Consider the following 21,359-nt stretch of genomic DNA (forward strand, 5'->3'; position numbering starts at 1 on the left):
TAATTAATAAATTATTACCATGTAACAAAAATAGTTGGTAATATCATTTTCATAATAATACTAAATAAAAGTGAAAATAATAATAATTTCCAACTAAAATATGTTAAACAAAATTTAATTAAAAAATATTAATGTAGTTTTTGAAAAATATTAATATAAGATTGCTATTTTGTTTTTCTTTTTTAGTTTTTAGATACTTATAATAATAAATTTAACTAGAGAAAAAATAGTTATTAGGTCATATTAAAGAACTATGGTTAGCTCTGTTAGGATTATAATACTTCCTTATATGGTCCTAGGATGGTGGCATACCATTATCTAGTTGTTCAAAGATGGTGACCTTTCTTTTTGATGAATGTTGAGGTTTGGATCATGATACAACTCCTCTCTATTGAATTATAGAATTGCACTTTCCTTTAGGGAAATTTCTTAAAGTGGAAGAGGCTAACTTCTATTTATTCATGGGGGAAAGTTTGCTAGAATATGTGTTGCATTGGGAAAAGTACGCTTAAGTGTGAAATTCTTAAATTATAAACTACTGAAAAATATATGCATCTTATTAGTAAAGATAGTACAAATTAATTCCTTTAAGCTAATCATTGATCTTGGTAGCAGGATAAGCAAATTGTCAAGGTCTCGAAAAGGATTACCTGTGGAGGATTCTGACCAACAAGAAAATTGAGGAAAGTGTCACCATGTTATGTGCCATAGAGTGTGAGCCATTGAGATGCCAATAATCAGATGTGCTACAAGTGGTATTAGAACAAATCTTTCTCTTATTACGGTATGGTTCGAGGACAAATCAAGGAAAGCTGGTATAAGGCTACCTATGAAGGGTTCTGACCAATAAAGAAGTTGTGTAAAGTGTCATTGTGTAAAGTATCATAAAATATGAGTCATCGAAAAGTCCTCAATCATAGATGTTATAAATAAGGATGATGTATAACGAAATGTAATTTTACACTATATGATTATTGTGGAAGCAATTGTGGAAGCAATGTTTTCCAAGTTTATTTTGATGATGCCAAAGACTCAAGTCAAGAATCAAGAGTCAAGCAAGTTTTAAGAATCAAAGAGTCGTTCAATCAAAGCAAGTTTCAAGAATCAAGATTAAAGTGAAGATTCAAGAGAAGACTCAATTAAGATAAGTATTAAAAGAGTTTTTCAAAATATTGAATAACACAATTTTGTTCAAGAGAATTTTTCAAAGAAAAATCTTTTACCAAGAGTTTTACTCTCTGGTAATCGATTACCATAAGGCAGTAATCGATTACCAGTAGTCAATATTCTTTTCAAACTGATTTACAAAGCTGTAATCAATTACCATAATCATGTAATCGATTACCAATGTTTTAAAATGTTAGATTTCAAATTTCAAGAGTCACAACTTGTGATAAAATATTTTCAAATCATTTCAAACTTGTGTAATCGATTACACAATACTTGTAATCGATTACCAGAGTTTCTAAACGTTTTGATTTTCAAATTTAAACATGAAGAGTCACATCTGTTGATGTGTAATCGATTACACCTTAATGGTAATCGATTACCAGTGACTGATTTCAAAAAATAAATTACTAAAAGTCACAATTTTTAAAGTGACTTGTTTCTGAAGAAGTTTTTCAAAAGTCACAACCTTTAAGTAACTAGTTTTCAAAAAGAGTTACAACTTTGTAAGTGACTAGTTTTCACAAAAGTCACAACTCTTAAAGTGACTAGTTTTAAAGAAATTGTCAAGAGTCACAAACTTTAACTTGAGTCATCAAATGATTATAAATATGTGATCATGGCACAAATTTCAAGAGACTGTTTTCCTTTCATACATGACAGATTTCTTTTTATACATAACAAGATTTCTTTCATTCATTTCTCTTCATCTTTCTAAAAGTTTTTGTTCAATACTTTCTCTTTCAAGAAAAGTTCATTGACCAAAAACTTGTGCTATTCTTTTTCTTCATCCCTTATCTCTCTTGTCAAAAGATTCAAAGGACTAATCGCCTGAGAATTCTTTTGTTTCTTCCTTCTCCTTCTTGACAAAAGATTTCAAAGGACTAACCGCCTGAGATATCTTTTTTCCATTCCCTTTATACAAAAGATTTCAAAGGACTAACCGTCTGAGATATCTTTTGTATCCCCATCACAGAGAATTCAAGGGACTAACCGCCTAAGAATTCTTTGTCTTAACACATTGGAGGGTACATCCTTTGTGGTACAAGTAGAGGATACATCTATTTGGGTTGTTATACTGAGAACAAGAGAGGGTACATGTCTTGTGGATCAGTTCAAGTGGAGGGTACATCCACTTGGTTGTTCAAAGAGAACAAGGTAGGGTACATCCCTTATGGATCTTTGCTTGTAAAGGATTTTACAAGGTTATTGGAAATCTCAAGAACCGGTGGTTGCTTGGAGACTGGATGTAGGCACGGGTTGTTGCCGAACCAGTATAAATCATGTGTTTGTCTTCTTCTTCCCTACACTCTTTAATTTCCGCTATGTATTTCTTATTTCCGCTTTACTTTTGTTTAAGTTATTGTTTCTGTTCTTTACTTTCTCATAACTTAGTAGTAAAACCTAATTGAATCTAGTAATATTAAGAAGGATAAATTTTTAATTAGCCAAGACACGTTCATAACTAATTCAACCCCCCTTCTTAATTATCTGAGGCCACTTGATCCAACAATTATAACAAAATGCAATTAAATTTTATAATCTAGTAAGATAAAATTTAGACAAAATGTAATTTTGGCTCAAGGCATGCTCAAAGTTTTGGCTTTAATATAGAGTTAGACTCTCATTCTATTATGGAGCTAACAATGAGTAAACAATGATCATGATCATCCTCACTTTTCTGTGATCCGAGGTTTATCTTTCTACAAGATCTCCCATGTGTTTCGAGAGGTGAATCAAGTTGTGGATGTCTTTGCAAAGTTTGGTTTAGCTAACCTTGGTAATAACGTAATTTTACATTATGTTCCTACCTCTCTGGTTGAACCCCTAGAGGGTGATTTATTTGTTGTAATTGTTTCCATGCATCATTTAAGTTAATTTAGTTTTGGTCATTGGGATCTTTGCCCCAACCCATTCAACAAAAAAAATGTATACATATAAGTTAAACTCATAAATTAGAAAATGAAAATAAATTACATTATATCGCTAACAAAAGCTACAAATTCATTTATCACTTGACAACACTTTTTTTAGGGTTAAGATAATAAAAAAGACTTTAGAATACCATCGTTTTATTTATTTACTATGTAATTTAATTTTAAAATTATTGAACTAAAAAGATTCTCTTAAAAATTTTGAATATGAAAAAAGTTGTGATTAACAACTATAAAGTTTAATGGTGATGCAATAACATTGCTAAATAATTTTATTTTATCATTTAATTTCAAATCATTGCTGATATGATTTGCAAGATAATTTTGTTAAAGTCACAACTTATAATGAATAATGGTTTTTAATTGAATGATGGTATAAAACTATTTATATAATTTTATTATCTCCTACACATACTTTAGTTTTAATTGCATAAACATCTTAAAACAAATTTTTTTATTAATTTTTTTTAATTTATTATATTAACAATTACAACTATTATATTTAAATATATTTAATATTATTTTGTAAATTTTTTTATTAAGTTTTATTATTATTATTTAATATGAATAATTTTTCAATTTTTATAATAAATATTTAAATATATTTAATATTATTTTTTAAACATTTTATTAAGTTTTATGATTATTATTATTTAATTTATTATGATTATTTTTTCACTTTTTTATAATAAATAAATAGTACCTTTAATCATAAAATTTATATATTAAATTTTACCAGACAACCCTTAAACTCCGATCACACCCAATCACTATTGTTTTTTTATTTTGTTTTTCTTTTTAGGTGGTGATTGCTTCGGTGCCATTTATAATTGACGGGTTTGTTATTGTCCCATTTTTTTTAAAAATATTTTAAAAATAAGATAGTAATATTTTAAAAGCCAATGCAAAAATTCTAGGAAGTTTAATTTTTACATTATGCAATTGTTTTATTTTGCTTTTTACACATCAATTAATGTTGGGTAATCAAAACTTTCTCAAATAAAATTACCCACACCCACAAAGGATCGTGAGAACACAACAAAGATTATACCGTATAAAAATAATAACAAACACAAGAATAACGTGGTTCGACACCTCTTGCCTACATCCATGGAATCATCTCAAAAAGTATTTCACTATCATAAAATTGATTACAAGATTGTAACTCACTCCAAATAGTGTATCACTCTACAAACCCGAGTACCTCACTCAATGGTTACAAGAAATAATAACACTCTCACACAAAGACACTTTTCTCTCCAAAGTGACTTTATTTCACAACTTCTCACACACTCTCTCTCCATGTGTGTGTTTCTCCATTAATTATCTTCTCTATTTATAGTGAAGATTGTCACCAACTATAATAAATAAGTTCTCTTGGAAGTTGAAATAAAAACAACTTTCAATGCATCTATCAACTAAGGTTTATCTAGTAAAATACAATCTTCCACTTTGCATTTAAGTCACCTAAACCTTAGTGATAAAAATTCAATTCCTAATGTGCATGCACCTTATCTTTTGGCTTGAAACTCTACAATTCCCCCCTCAAGCCAAAAGAGAAACATCCTTCAATTAATTTGAGAGTGAACAAACTCCCCCTCTAACGGAAGTATCTCCCAACACTTCCACAACATTAGAAAACTTCACTTTCTTCTTCACTTTGCTATCATGGTTCCTCTTCAAGACTTGACCATCCAAATAATAAAAGTTACCTTTATTTTTCTATCCTCGTAACACCAAGTGTCTCCCCTTGTACACTTTACATCCCCACTTTGAACCAACATATTTGTACCCTTGTGATGTCATCTCCCCCATAGAAATCAATTGACAACAGTAGAAGGTACAAACCTCACATTTGAAAAAGTTCAAATAAAACCATCATGAAACTTCATCCTCATACTCCCTATGCCTTCAACCTTCATTTTTCCACCATTCCCTAACTTGAAATGGCTGAATTCTCCATCGGTTTTCAAAGTATCAAACATTTCTTGATCTCTGCAAATGTGCTTTGAGGCAGCAGAATCCATCACCCATTTTGTTTTAGCAATCTCATCATTTTTTGCCAAAACCATATCATCTTCATCTTCAACACTTTTTACTACATTAGCTTGGGAGTTGGTGCCATCTTTGTTCATATCTCTTAATTTCTTCAAGTCCTCTTTCATTTGTTTGCACCTCACTTGCATATGACCATTCTCACCACAATAGTAACATTGAATGTTACTCATATCTCGTTGCGGATGTGATTACGATTTTGATCTTCCTCTTGGACCATCATGTCTCCTTGAATGATTCCTCCCTCACTCAGACTGCACCACAACTATTGCATTGTGTTCATTATCAACATTTTCAGTTCTCATCATTCTCTCATTTTCTCTAAGAGCGGCAATCACCTCATCCAAATTCAAAGTTGATCTTCCCACAAACAACGTTTGAACCAAAGCTTTGAAGGACCTTGATAGTGAGGCCAATAACAATAGTGCCTGCTCCTCATTAGAGAGTTTATCATCCGCATTCAACAATTAACTTACTAGCTGATTGAACTTGTTGACGTGGTCATGAAGATCTCCTTCCATCTTCATTTTGAGTTGATACAACTCCATCTTCAAACAAAGACAATTGGTTAGCGACTTTGACGCATAGATATTCTTGAGCTTTTCCCACAAGGCCTTTGGTGTTGTCTCCTTCAACACGTTGTGTTTTATCTCAGGAGCAAGGGCTAACCGAATTGTGCTCACAACCCTCCTTTGGATCTTAGTCCACTCGGTTTCATTTATAGAAGTTGACCTTTCATCTTCTAATGCTTGATCAAGACCTTGTTGCACCAAAAGGTCTTGAATAATACTCTGTCAAATCATAAAATTTATTTTTCCATCAAACAACGGTATCTCGAACCTTTGTATGTTCCCGAACATAGCTCTAATACCATTGTTGGGTAATCAACGCTCTCACAAATAAAATTATTCACACCTACAAAGGATCATGAGAACACAATAAAGATTACACTGTAGAAAAATAATAACAAACAAAAAAATTTAACGTGATTCGGTACCTATTGCCTACGTCCACGAAATCGTCTCAAAAAGTATCTCACCATCACAAAAATGATGACAAGATTATAACCCACCCAAATAGTGTATCACTCTACAAACCCGAGTATCCCACTCAATGGTTACAAGAAATGATAACACTCTCACACAAAGACATTTTCTCTCCAAAGTGACTTTGTTTCACAATCTCTCTTCTCGCACTCTCTTTCTTCATGTGTTGTGTTTCTCCACTAATTCTCTTCTCTATTTATAGTGAAGATTGCCACCAACTATAATAAATAAGTTCTCTTGGAAGTTGAAACAAAAACAATTTTTAATGCATCTATTCAACTAAGGTTCATCTAGTAAAATGCAATCTTTCACTTTGCATTTAAATCACCTAAACCTTAGTGATAAAAATTCAATTCCCAATGTGCATACGTCTTATCTTTTGACTTGAAACTCTACAATTAAGTATCACTTTTTTTTTTCTTTTATCTTTATCAATATATTTGATTTTCTTAACCATTTAGTTGTTGCTATCTTTTTATATGTTGTTTATGTGCAATAATATTGTTTATTTGCACTAATAGTTTTGTTTTGATTTATTTTATATTTGTTTCAAAATTATATAATATATATAATATTACTCAACATTTTTATTATTATTATTTTAAATATGTAATATATTATATATTATAATATTATTTTTGTAGTAGTAGCAGGAAAACATTAAAAGATTTGGTGCCCATAAAAGAAATTTGTCAAGAAATAATCATATATATCTACCTTTCTTTTGCTACTAATTTTTTTTTACTAATAAGTAATATTTATAAATACTTGATTTAGTGACATGTATGATGACCTATGAAGTTAGATCAAAACTTAACCACCCAAGTGTTTGGTTCATGCTTACCCATATCAGTATGTTCTTTTTTTCATTTGACATCATTTCATTTAGTTAATTTGAACATTATTTTTACTTTACTTTTTGTTTTTAAAAAATAATATTAACATATATTTTCACTTGGTAGCATTGTACTCTTGATTTAATTAAGCCCCCAACAAATAATGAGAGAATACTATCAAGATTCTTTTATGGGTAAAGTTGAATTTTTGAAAAGATGAGTAACATCAATATACTTTCATTGCCATTTTATCCTTACATTTTGATATTGTAATTTTTTACTTGTGTATGAATAGATATTTGTCCTTGTCAATGAGAAAAACTCTCATTAGTTTTTGGTGGATGTTAATGTGTCAAAGAAAGAGATTGTTGTCCTTAACTAACTTTCAATAACATCAAACATTGATGAATGAGAATTCAATAAATATATTTTTTGGGTAGGTTTAATATACAAAAATTTCTATGTAACATGAATCCTTCTAGTCATGTTCCTTGACAAAGAAATTGCTCAATTAGCAAATATGAAATTGTACATCTTGAAGGGAGAGACATACAAAAGCATGAGTTGTAAGTTTATTTATTATATTTAGTTTATTGAATATGTACGCTTAAATTACAAGTTAAAAATTGATGATTTTATAAAATAAGAATGATTGTGGTATTTGGATAGCAACATTGGATGATGCAAATGGGTGCAAATAGTTACAAAATACAAGTTTAAATATTAAATTTAGTTAATTATTTTATATTGTTAAATTTTATAACTATATTATTTATAATGATCTTATTCAATAGGAATAAAATTGTGCGTGAGTTTATTTAAATTTTTTAAAAAATGACTTTAAAATAAGCACTTTTCATATAAATATTTTTTTAAGAAGCAGATAATAATTAATTTTTAAAACAAATAATTTTTTAAAGCAGAAATAATTTAAATAAACACATTAAAAAACATAATTTTTTTTAAATAAACTCATATTTTAATAAATAAATTAGTCCGTCGAATAAAAAATACCTGTTGTTTAAACCATAAAACGAAAAGAAATAAATCCTGTCATTTTAAAATTATTTCTATTCTATTTTTTCTCTTCCAAATATCTTAAATTATTTTTTATCCACCGCATTCTTTTCTAATTTCTCACCTATCGACTAATCGTACTGGGATTAATTGATAAGAAAGACTCCTCTTGATTAAATATAGAGAAAGAAAAAAAGGAAATATAAAGAATGATCAATGTAAACAGATAGATGGCTTCAGCAACGTCAACTTCATAGAGCTACCATACATAGGTACTGCCATGAGTTTCTCCCTTCTCTATTCTTAATTTGGACTTCCACACCAAATTATGCACCATAACAAGTTTTCTCTTGAATTAACCATTCAATTGGTAATGGGGTTACAAGATAAGATTGATTTGAGAAAGAAAAAAGAGGTTATGACTTAGGAGTTTAAATCTTTTTACTGACAAAAATACAAAATTAACAATAAAATACAAATTTTATATTTGATAATCTCTTTAATCAATCATGAAATATTACTAATCAATATAAATTATAATGAAATATTTAAAACTAAATTACTATCAAAATAATTTTTTATAATATTATATTTTTTTAAACATAAAAAATGATTATATTTTTATTTTAATTTACATTTTTATATTTGAATAAGTATTTACATATGATATAATTAATTAAATTAATATTTTCTTAGATATACATTTTATCATTTTTTTAAACATGTGTGCAATACACAAAATACTTATTAATAGATAAAGGCAATGACATTTTTGTTGGTAACCCTAACCTCGAACTACTACAACAGATAATAAAGTGTATTATGGCTTTTTACAAATTAATACACATGAGATTATATTATTAATTGGCTAATAAAAATTCAAAAATCCTTAAAATAACTACCCAAATCTACCTTTCTAAGTTTATAAAAGGAGATCCAAAGTAAATAACACAGATGACATGACACCACGAAACCAAATTAAAAACTGCGCCTTCTCTGTCTCTGTTTGTTCTTCTCACTTCATATTCTCTCTCTGTGTATATCTCTTCACTCTTATTATTCCTTCTCTTCTCAACGACGATGGAGGAGCCATCAGCAGCAACAACGTTGTTGCTGAACAGCGAATATTCGAGGCTGTTCGTCGAGGACACGGACTTGTACAATCGCATTGTGTTGGGAACCCTCTTGCCGCACTTCGTGTGGGGCCCACTCCCGCACTTCCTCCAGACGTGGCTTCGCAATTACCTCGGCGGCGTCCTCCTCTACCTCCTCTCCGGCCTCCTGTGGTGCTTCTACATTTATTATTGGAAGCGCAACGTTTATGTTCCCAAAGGTTTTACTCTTTCTTTTTCTACCCTTCCTTTTTTTATGTGCGTGTGTGTTTTTCTATTGCGAAGGTTGAGTCTAGCGGAAGGGATTAGTCTTTTTTGTACTTTTTTTAGCGCTATGAATTAAGGTTTTTATATTTAGTGTTTGACCTTGTCTCGAATATGATTGTATTCAAAAGAGGATATCTGTGGGGGAGCTGAATTTTTTTTGGTATGTTTCTCTGTCTGGTTTTGTTAAAGATGGCATATTTTGGCTCTGATGTGAAATGGGTTTTGATTAGTTTGTTAATCTGGTTCCTTCTTGCTTTGGTTTTAACCTTCTTCTTCTTCTTCTTTTTTTAGAAAAAAAATATATTTTTTTTGGGCTTTTGGTGTTTTGGATTTTTGTTCCTGTATCACTGTTTCTTGTTTTGGGGTTTAAGATTATGGGGTGGTGGATTGGAGTTCAATTGGATTTGGGGTCTTCCAGTGTGTGATTTTCAGTGGTTGACTTTTTGTTTTTAATGTTTTTTAATAATGTTAAGGTGTTTGCTTGGATGGATTATGCTTCTCTAACTGTAACGTTTATGCTGATGCGTGTGATTTCTGGTTTTCTTTTCTTAGATCTGTTTTCTGACTCTTTATTTTTCTTATATTTTATATATTATGAGCTGTTTGGTAAGCTGAGTGATTGGTTCTCATCTAATTGATGTATTGTGCCCTCTAAGTATTGTTGGTTCTCTTGTTAAGCTAGATAATTTAACTGGGTTTTTCCCATTTGTATTTGTGTCAGAAACTTTGGTTTTTAACCGTGTCGAGTGGTGTTGTGTGATCCATGTAGCTGACATCACCTAGTTGGATAAGACTTTGTTGTTGTTGTATTTGTGTCTGATCCATTTAATAATCTCACTTAGTGAGAGAAGGCTTTTGTAGTTGTTTGTGTTTGTGTAACGTCTGAGAAAAGGATGTGGAGAGGTTTTTCCTTAAAAGCTAGTTTTCCTGTTTCACATTAAGCAACAATCAGGGACTTTTGGCCTTGTTCTGTAAAAATCACTGAACCAAATATGAAGCTTGTTCTTTCAAATAATACTTACAATACTGCTGACATTCTGTTAAGTTAGATTATGGAGTTGACTGTATGCGGGACTTGAATTTTTTAAAACTTGGGCTGTTACTTTCCCTTTTGAAATGACTACTTATCTTTATGCATTTTTAGAGAGGGCTTTTATTGAACTCTGCTATGATCTTTCCAATTGCAGCCTCAACGTTAAGGTCTTTGTGACTCCAATTGCAGTTTACATCAGCCACATTTGTCCACAATTTTTCACGATATTAAGGATTCCAATGAAACTGTAACCGGACAAAAATTTAAAACCTTGGTTTATATAAGTGTGCTACTGGAAGTTTTACAAGAGGGATCATACTGCTGGTGGATTGTTTTATAGTATACTCTATTGTTTAGTCAATCAAAAGATTGATGTTCATTGTTTCATACACAACATATAAAATGACTAGAGCCTCATTTAGATAGCTGCTATGCATTTTTGTTTAACTTTTATTCCTAACGAATAGTAATTGTCAGTTGGCCATGAAGGACAATTTGAAGTTGTTCTCTGCTTCATCATAGTTTGATGGCTTGCTGAAACATGATAGAACTTTTTAACTTTAACTGTAACTTGCCCACTGGGATAATAGTTATATTTTACCTCTTGCTTTATGTCAGGCAGTAGCATGAAATAATGTTTATTGCTGCAGACTGCAGTTTCTGAAGCCTGAGACTAGTTGTGTACATCTATCTTTTGACTGACTCTAGAAAGTTCGAGTTATTGTAGGCGTAACTCAACTAAGTAGAAAAATTGTATTGTATGACTTTCATTGACCAAACTAATGGCCTTTTTCAAGTATACCTGTATTTAATTTTTGTGTGTCATTGTCTTTTTAGTTCTTTATTTCTTTGTATAAGGTGCTTATAGGACTTTTTGTAATTTTGATTTCTTGATATATTTAAATCTACCATTGCAGATGCTATTCCCTCTCGAAGAGCCATGCTCTTGCAAATATCTGTTGCTATGAAAGCCATGCCTTGGTACACTTTGCTTCCAACTGTTTCGGAGTACCTGGTAGAAACTGGCTGGACAAAGTGCTATCCTAGATTATATAATGTTGGTTGGCTTGCATACCTTGTGTATTTAGCAATTTATCTAAGTATTGTAGAGTTTGGTATTTATTGGATGCACAGAGAACTGCACGACATAAAACCGCTTTACAAATATCTTCATGCTACCCATCACATCTACAATAAACAGAACACTCTCTCCCCTTTTGCTGGTAAGTACATTAAATATTCAACATTTCAATGCTGCTGTCATAGTTATGTCAATCTAAAAACTCTATTTATCCATGTAGTAATTCTTTTAACTTTTTATAATGCCTGATATGAAGATAGTTCATAGTGTCTTAAAAAAATGTTTGTCTATTGTTGAGTTATTTCATAATTTATGCGTATGCTGCGGTAGATGTTACTGATTTTAAGGATTAGAGCTTGGTAAGAATTCCACATCATGTGATTTTGATGGATTGTTTCCCCATTGAACTTCCAAGTTTATCACTGATAGTACTCCTTTATCATTTGGAATGTAAGTTTGATGATATTCTAGCTCTGAAATAAAAGCTGTCCTTCTGAACCTTATGTGATGAGGAACATAGATATGTTTTCCAGAGGAGTTGGTGATTTGGGGAGGCAGTGAACCTGACTGAGAAGCTGAGGGGGGAAGGCTTGGAAGCCTTCCAAAATTGTTGCTAGATTTGTGATTTTGTTTTATCTAATGGCTTACTTAGCTAAAATATGCAGAAACAAATCAATTACCAGTCACAATCCAAAATGCATTTGAAAATCTATATGTATATATTCATTAAGATTCTTTAATATAGCATCTTCTCCTTTGTCTTTTACTAAGAAGTTAGACAATTCTCTGCACTTTTCTATTTATTCTGGTCAATACAGCTGTAGGTTGAAACTATACTTCTAAGAAAACACATTTTCGTATACATATCACCAATATCTGCTCCATCTTCTCTAAGAAACTCATAAAACCTCATAAAAGGAATACCATACCTATGAGGAAAGGGAATATTAGTGAGGATAAAAGGGAAATAGAAATACAGACATTCTGAAAGGAAGGAGACTGATCAGAAACACAGAGAGAATAATTTTTGTTGGGGATATAAAGCTATGGACAAAAACCAATCATATAGATAAGAGCTAAATATGTGTACAGAGACAAAAATATGTACTTTTGTAGGAATCAATCAAGTAGTTTTGTACCTCAATCAATAACGTTCGTATTGACATCACATTTCATGTGACTTCTTGTTTTGTCAACCAATGGATATACTTCCAAAATTGGGGTGAGGGTTCAAGGTATTATCCTTTGGCCATAATCATAATTCCTTGGATTCATTATGTTACTTTCTCAACATGCTATGCCACTTTTCAGTTTTTAGCCATCATAAACCAAGTGTTTTCTAGTAGTACTATCTTTTTTCTGGAAGCTTGACCTTGTCTGTTTCTAGTCCCCCCATATTTTTTTATATATTTTAAATGCAAGCTGACAAAGTAAACTTAAGCAGTTTCTACACTATTTTCCTTTCATTTTAGTGGTTGCTATCGGTGTGGGCTATAAGTACTGATAGTATGAGTGTACGACACTTGCAAAGGACATGCAATTCTAGTAACAAACCTTTTAATTAATATACTTTATGTGAGTTATTTTTTGTTCCCTTACAGATGAATGTGTCTCATTTTGTTTGCTGGAAGCAACCGTTATTCTCTTTATGTATGATAGTCTGTTAGTTGCATTTTGTGTTCTTCTGACAAACTATGGTTTTGAAAAGTGCCATCATCTTGATTTGCTCTACCATCGTTTTCTTTTCCATCATCACTTTGATTTTAGGCATTACCACTTTTGTCCATAACATTCCCACCAGATGAAGGGTGTACTGACTTTTTCCCTATGTATCTCAGGTTTGGCATTTCACCCTCTTGATGGGATACTTCAGGCATTACCTCATAGCCTTTGTTTGTTTTTTATGCCAATCCATTTTACTACACATTTAGTCCTCATATTCATTGAGGGCATTTGGACTGCTAATATTCATGATTGCATTCATGGAAAATTGTGGCCTGTTATGGGTGCTGGTTACCACACCATTCACCACACTACATATCGGCACAACTATGGCCACTACACCATATGGATGGATTGGCTATTTGGAACTCTTCACAACCCCGAGGAGGACGAGGGCAAGGCTATGTGATGAATTGCAGACTTACATTGGCAGTCATTTATTATCATGTTTGGATTGTTGAAATGTGCTTACTTGCATGTAAAGCATAAATGTGTTAGCTATATTTTTCTGGTGTTTCATCACAAGGTGATGGCTCTATATTAGAGAGACAGGGTTGAGGGTTAAAGTGGAGCTTCCCTGTCTCTAATCCCATTGTTAGTGTATGTGATTGAGGTTATTTTCTTTCTCAAATTGTGTGGTAGAGTTGAGATAGTAATGCAGTTTTTTCTTTTTTGAAGGTAATGCAGTTTTCTCTAGATGTGAGAATAGATGGTCTCCTATTAATGCTTTGTTTTGTTTCATTTTCTTTCCTACTTTTGTTAAAGAATAAATTACACTATCCTCTAAACTAATTTTAAAAATACTTTGAGTAAACAATTGTTTAGTCCTTGGAATTAGAGGGCCATGTTCTGTTAGTCTTTGAATAGAGAAAAACTAGAAAGAAGTATTCGAAAGTGCAAATCGACAATCACAATGGTCTTTTTTTTATAAAAAAAAAAAAGATTTAAATGATATTTATTATCGTATATTTAGGATCAAAATGCCAACAAGTAAAAATTGGAGATTTATTTGATATTTAAAGAACCTGTTTGACATATTTTTTCGATTCAGAGATTAATGTGATAGTGTCTTCCAATTAGTGTGATATTTTTACTCATACATTCATTTCTCCTAAAATATCAATGTGTTGCACATTAATTTATTTTTTTATATAAACAATTCTTTTATGCTTCTTCTATTTTCAATCAAAATTAGAATCATAATTGATATTACACGTAATAAAAATTTGCACTATAGATTACTAATATGAAACATTTTTTGGTAGGAAAAAGTTCAGGTTAGTGAAAAACACGTCTCTTTGCAAGGTCAAAAAGGACCACAAACTTCAGCGAGAATTTATGAGTATTTACATATCGCTTATCAACGGAAGAAATTTGAGAATTGAACTTAAGTTACAAGTATGAGTGACATATTCAGCTAGATGTGTTAACTTTTTTAGCTTAGGAAAAATATTTAAATAAATGATTAGCCATATAATTTAGTTCCTATAAATGTCCCAGATTCTCACTTTAGTTCTTATAAGTAAAAATTTATTAAATCAATAATTATACGACAAACATCGATTTAGTTTCTATCATCGTTAATTCCTTTATATATATATATATATATATATATATATATATATATATATATATATATATATATATATATATATATATATATATATATATAACATTGCACTGGATCCTTTTAGGTGTAACGCATTTTTATTTTTATGATCAAATAAGAATATAACACATAATTACAGGAACCAAGCCGTTAACGTTTGCACATACAAAGACTAATTTAATAAGTTTGTACATACAGATACTACTACATTGAGAACCTGCGAGACTGCCACAAGGGACTAAATTATATGTCTAACTTAAATAATTTTATCTAAATGACTGAATCTTTAATTTTTTTAATTATTTATTTAAAAATAATATAGAATGTTTTTGTCTTAATATAATAAATACTCAATGATTTTGTCAAAAGTAAACAAAACAGAAAGTGACTGTTATTAATGATGTACATCTGAGTGGGCAAGACGAGTAGGGTAGTGAACAATAATAGAGCAAGTGTGTGTGCTGCTAGATTGTCTGATGAGATCAGGTGACAGAAGCAGACGCCATACCTCCAATCCGGTTCAGTCACAAGCATTTATGGCACACGTAAATCGTCACATCATACTCCTTATTTTGACTTTTTTACCAAAAGATATATATATATATATATATATATATATTAATTTTCAATCCAATAAGTTTTAAAAAATTACTTAAAGAAACTAAGTTGTAACATGTACTAGGATTTTTAGTTAATAATCGTAATATTTGTTATGATTTTTTATTTTTCTAACTGAAGTCGTGAAATTTATGATTTCAGTTAATTTTTTTTTATAACTTTAAAGTTGTAAGAATTTTTTTTTGTTTTATTATTTTAAAGTTGTAAAACCTTTTTTTTACGACTTTGAAGTCCAAATCACTTCTTTTTAATGTTTAAGTTATTATTTTTTAACATTTATATCTTTCATGATTTTATTTTATTTTTTTAATTTTTTTTAAAAAATTATTTAAATGTATAATAAATAATATTAATTTGACTTATTATTAGTATATTTTTTATGGTTTTATTTTATGTGTTATTAATTTATTTTAAAATTTTATTATTTCAAATATATTATATATTTTTAATATTGTTTTATTTAAATATTTTTGTTTATTTAAAATTTAGATAATCTATTAATAAAAATATATAATAAAATTAAAAGGAGATATTAAATTTTTTTAAATTAAAGTGTTTCAAATTTTTAATATTTTATTATATAAAACATATTTTATTATTTAAAATATTTTATTTATTTTAATGTTTTATTATTTAAAATATGTTATATATTTTAATGTTTTTGTTTCAAATTTTTAATTTAAAGTGTTTCAAATTTTTAATATCTCATTTTAATTTCATTATGTATTTTTATTAATAGATTATCTGAATTTTAAATAAAACATTTAAATAAAATAATATTCAAAATATATAACATTTTTAAATAATAAAACATTAAAATAAATTAATAAATTATAAAATAAAATCATAAAAAAATACTAATAATAAGTCAAATTAATATTATTTATTATACATTTAAATAATTTTTAAAAATGACTTTAAAGTCATAAAACAAAAAAAAATTCCTACGACTTCAAAGTTGTAAAAAAAATTTAATTAAAGTCGTAAATAAGTTTATGACTCCAGCTAAAAAATAAAAAGTCATAAGAAATGTTACGACTTCTAACTTTAAGTAGTAATACCTATGACTTATCCTCTTTTATATAATTTTTTAAAACTTACTCCGAGTGGAGAATAACGAAAAATTATACCCTTTTTGATAAAAAAAGGCCCTTATTTTAGGGTATGTTTGTGACAAACTAATTTTACAGTTGGGCTCTTGCATTAAGGTAATAGTTTTACCTTCAATAATTTAAAATTTTTATTTTAATTAAAAATGTGATTTTAGATAAATATTTATGGGTATACAATATATACACTTTATATTATTATTTTTTTTATCTAGAAAAATTATAATACGCAAAGATCCTTCTCAATTAGTTAAACTAGACCACTTTATATCTGTTAGACAATTTTTTATATGACTACTAAATTGTTTAAAGAAAAAAATTTAAACATAAATCATTTTACTTTAAAATAATTTTAACCATAATAATTTGTATAAAAACAATCTCATTCAAAACAAAATTTGGGTGACCAAAATATGCAAAATGCGCAAAGAGATTTAAATTGTTAAATTGATTTTAAAATGTAAAAATTAAAAAAGTTATTAATAATTTTTTTATTTGGTTCAATTTAATTTTTTATTCTCATATTTAAATGTGAATTGATCAGCTACAAATATATTAAACTTTTATTAATTTTCCATTATATAATCAAATAAATCTTATGTTACAAACATGTCATTGGTGTGAGTGAAACTAGACTGGAGTTGTTAAATGGGATGAATTGGCCTAGCCCGATGAGCCAAATGGTTAAAATGAGTTGTACCACCTTAACTCATTGGCCCGTGGAAGGGGCCGAATTGACCAATTTTTATGCATAAATTTATATTTTAAAAAATAAAAAAATAATGTCAAGCTAAATAGGCCGATATGTTTAGACTAGGAATTTACAGGCCCAACCTAGCTCAAATGGCTTGTTAGGCCAGGCTAGTTTTGACAACCTTATCGTATCCCTTAAGCAGAATCTTATGTTTGAATCTTTTGGATGAAAATAACTTGGTTGGAAGAAGAGATCTTGTAAGGTCAAGAGCTTACCACTAGGCTAAAAGATATAGCGGTTAGCAAGGGCACAACTTAATTTCCTTAATGATTTCTCATAGGTTGCATCTAATATAGGCACCATGAGATGATTCCCCAAGAGACACAATTTGTTAAACCAGTAATCTTCTCCTAGTGTCACTTGGGGGATTCAAACCCATTACTAAATTACCTTGCTATGATATTATTTGTAGGATTGAGAACTTACGACTAGGCCAAAAGCTTTAGCTGTTAATGAGGCAAAACTTTTTTCTTAAAGAATGCCTAGAGCTGCAACTAGCTCAAGGGGTTGCACTCCATTATAAGCGCCATGGGGGATGTTAAGCCCATTGAATCCATGAGAGACGTTGTATGTTGAGCCAACAAATCCACTAAGTGTGATTAGTCGGGTTCCTCGATGGAAATTGTAATAACCCATCATTGCTACATGACAACTTAACATTTTTTTTGGTGTGAAATGCTTCAGTTTTTAAATTAAAAACTTCTATTATTTTAATTATAAAAAATGTGCAAACAAAAATAGTGTTAGAAAATAAACAACATGTCATTCAACTTTAACTATTATTCAATAATATATTAGTTCAGAAAACAAAGGCTCTATACTAAAATACTCTATAAATAAAAAACACTCATTTGATACCATTTCATTATGTTGGTCATAAATAAAACACTACTCATAAAATAATGCTACCAATTATAGTATTCAGAGTCTTCTTGCAGAGTTCCTTCTTGACTTAGGAGATTTCTTCTTGTGTGGAATCCTCATCCAGAATGAATGCACCTCCAAGCTTTCTACTTTTGCGAGTGAAAAATGTCACAATCATTGTAGTCACACATAAAGGTGGAAATAGGTCAAGCAACCCATCAGGGGTCCACAGTCTGGCCTGCTAAAGGCCTAACATGACTTGGCTTGTTTATTAAAAAGATCACGCTTGGGCTTTTTAAAAAGCAAGGTCATATACAAGGCCAGGCCATTGCCTTAGGCCTCACCTTTCTTTAATTGCTTACTATACATGATATAACAATTTGAGCAAGGCTTTGTGGCTTGACATTTCAATTTAGGAATGACATTTTTACTCATTTCTGGGTGGACTAATGGGCCCCCAACCATGGTGTACTTCAAGAAAAGGCAATTTATGTGCTATCTAACAATGATCTTGAAAAAATGGTGAGTGAATCGTGACACTATCTGGTTGGGATACTCAAAGTTTATGTAGTTTTCTCCCAAATGATATATGCATGACTATTGAAAGTATGCCCCCTAGCCCTACTCGAGCAAATGATGTGGCTGCTTGGAATGCAACAACAAATGGTGCCTTTACAATGAAATCTTTTTATAACATAGTTACTGGAAGTTATGAAGATTCTGGCCCTTTGTTCCAAGCTATTTAGTGTTGGGAGGGGCTAGAACACATCAAAATTCTCCTATGGAAAGTTGCAAAGAATGGGTTCCTAACAAATGACAACAAAGTTAGGAGAGGCATGGAAAACATCAACATTTGTCCTCAATCTAATAGAGTCCTAGAAAATCCTATGCACTGCCTGTGTGACTATGACATCCCTTGGAAAGTTTGAAACATGCTATCTGGTGATTCTCTTAACAATCTATTTTTCTAATCATCAAGCCAACCTATCTTTGAAGAAGTTGATTTTGATGTTGAAGTAGCAATTGATCCTAATGCTTTTGCCATAGAAGTTTATGATCCTCCACCCTAAAGGGAATATGTCAAATTAATTGAGGCTGAGCTACTTAGAATGAAGGAAGCACTTGCACAGGCTTTTGAAGATCGTCACTATGTTGAGAAACAAGCAATCAAGTGGCAACTAATTGGAGACTTCTCTTACAAGAAGGTCACCAAGTGAAAGCAGCCAAGATCTCCAAGGTCTCCTATTTATCTCTCCTCTAATTCAGACTTTGACTCGTCTGATGTAGAGGTCATGGAGAGTGAATGCTTATTTTGTTGATGTCAAGCAAAAGGAGGAGAAAAAGTGAAAAGTGAAGTGCTGAAAAGGAGTGGAGTCATCATCTAAAGGGGAGCCTAAGTTAGAAGAAAACATCAACTCAGGGGGAACTTTAACTGTTGAATCTCTGTTCTCTCTATTTTCATTTTATTCAATGTACTTAAAACACATCTCCTTGATGTGAAAAATCTCTTTGTGAATAAAATGAGATGTTTTCAGAAGTTTAATAGGCTTTATTTCAAAGTCTTATGATGTTGTGTGTTATAGTTATTATATATTCTACTGCATTTGATAAGATTGTGTTTACACTTAACTGATATATCTTATAAGTCTGCCTTGAACTTTTAATTTTGTATTTGTTTGGCATCATAAAAAAGGAAAAGATTGTTAAGTCAAAATACTTTTTGTGTCTTAAGATGAATCATGACCCTTGATTATTTTGATTAGATGCAAGTAAATACAAAGGTTAAAAGTTGTGTCTTATGTGATATCAAACCATACTACATGATCATGCGTTTTAAGTTTCAGATGGAAGTGGTTCTAAGTAATGATCTAATACATCATTAATAGATGACATTTAAATATTTCATTTAATACTCTGTATTTGAGATTTATTTTGCAGAGACATTCTTCTAGGATCTATAAAATCTTATGAAGAATAAATGAAGTTCAAGTTCTGAAAGTGCCAAACAACATCAAAAGATGCACTATGCTATGGCAGACCTATTCTGACCCAAAGGAAGTGGTTTTTTGTTGCAGTATCCTACAAGAAATCCAAGTATCTGTGGTTTTTTTGCATGAAGAAGGACACACATTTAATGCAAGCATTAAATGTTCCAACGACGACAAGCATTAAACGTAAACTTAAGTGAAGAAATCTATTCGTTTAGAGACAACAAATACTTAAAAGTAAAGGCCTATAAATGTCATAAGCTTTGAAGAAATAAGTTACGAACCTATGCACAAACATTCAAATTCCTTTTTTTAAAAAGCTCTTGAATATTCTTGTAAATTTTCAAGAGCTTTCAAAACACCTTGAATATCTTGAGAGAAAAGACTGAGTGTTGAGATTGTATATCCGTTTGTTAGACGGTTAAGAGTTAGTCATTGTGTAAACAAACAACAAATCTTTTGATTTGCTTAGAGCCAGTGGTGGCTTGGAAAGATAAATAATATTGAGTTGTTTCAATCTTATTTGTAGAGCTTGAGTAGTAGAGCCAGAAGTGACAATGACATAATACTTGTAATTTTGTAGAGCTTGATGGTTTACCAAGAATTGGATGTAGTCTTAGTGGTTGACACAAACCAATATAAACTCTCTATGTTTGTTTATCTTCTTGTTCTATTTATCTCTAAACTAACCTAGGGTTTGAATTTGATTTTGTTTTGAATATATATCTTGTTTTGCATAATTTGTTTCCATCATCTAAAAGTGTTTTGCGAAAATTTCTTATCTGTTTTACAAAGTTATACTTTAGATGATAACTTTGTTTTTCAAGAAAAAGACTTTAAGTTTTTAAAAATCATAACTCAATCTCGTTTCTTGTGATATTTGTCTTTACAAATAGTAATTGTAGTAATTAGTTAAGATTTACATATTTTTAAATTTTCAAAACTTAACCATTATTTTATTATCTATATATTGTAGTAATTGGTTAAAATTTAAATACTTTTAATTTTTTTAGAACTTAACCATTATTTTATTATCTATCTATCTATCTATATATATATATATATATATATATATATATATATATATATATATATATATATATATATATATATATATATATATATATATTCTAAAATTTTAATATTT

The 21,359-nt window shown here is 30.0% G+C and overlaps 1 protein-coding gene across 1 annotated transcript; it reads left to right on the forward strand.

Annotated features, from left to right (window-relative positions):
* The first annotated feature begins 9,013 nt into the window (after nt 1–9,013).
* On the forward strand, nt 9,014–13,999 carry LOC114400601 (delta(7)-sterol-C5(6)-desaturase-like). Its single transcript, XM_028363123.1, has 3 exons — nt 9,014–9,388; nt 11,385–11,690; nt 13,387–13,999. The coding sequence occupies exons 1-3, from the start codon at nt 9,136–9,138 to the stop codon at nt 13,677–13,679; spliced, it is 852 nt and encodes a 283-aa protein (XP_028218924.1). The 5' UTR covers nt 9,014–9,135; the 3' UTR covers nt 13,680–13,999.
* Nucleotides 14,000–21,359: the final 7,360 nt, after the last annotated feature.

The sequence above is a fragment of the Glycine soja genome, chromosome 19 (genome assembly GCF_004193775.1).
Source record: "Glycine soja cultivar W05 chromosome 19, ASM419377v2, whole genome shotgun sequence".
Lineage (NCBI taxonomy): Eukaryota > Viridiplantae > Streptophyta > Magnoliopsida > Fabales > Fabaceae > Glycine > Glycine soja.

Bases quoted from the DNA above. Each gene is read 5' to 3' on its own strand.
- LOC114400601 (XM_028363123.1), top strand. From the start codon at position 9,136: ATGGAGGAGCCATCAGCAGCAACAACGTTGTTGCTGAACAGCGAATAT. The intron at 9,389-11,384 runs GTTTTACTCTTT...CTACCATTGCAG, and splicing joins CAACGTTTATGTTCCCAAAG to ATGCTATTCCCTCTCGAAGA. The intron at 11,691-13,386 runs GTAAGTACATTA...TATGTATCTCAG, and splicing joins CACTCTCTCCCCTTTTGCTG to GTTTGGCATTTCACCCTCTT.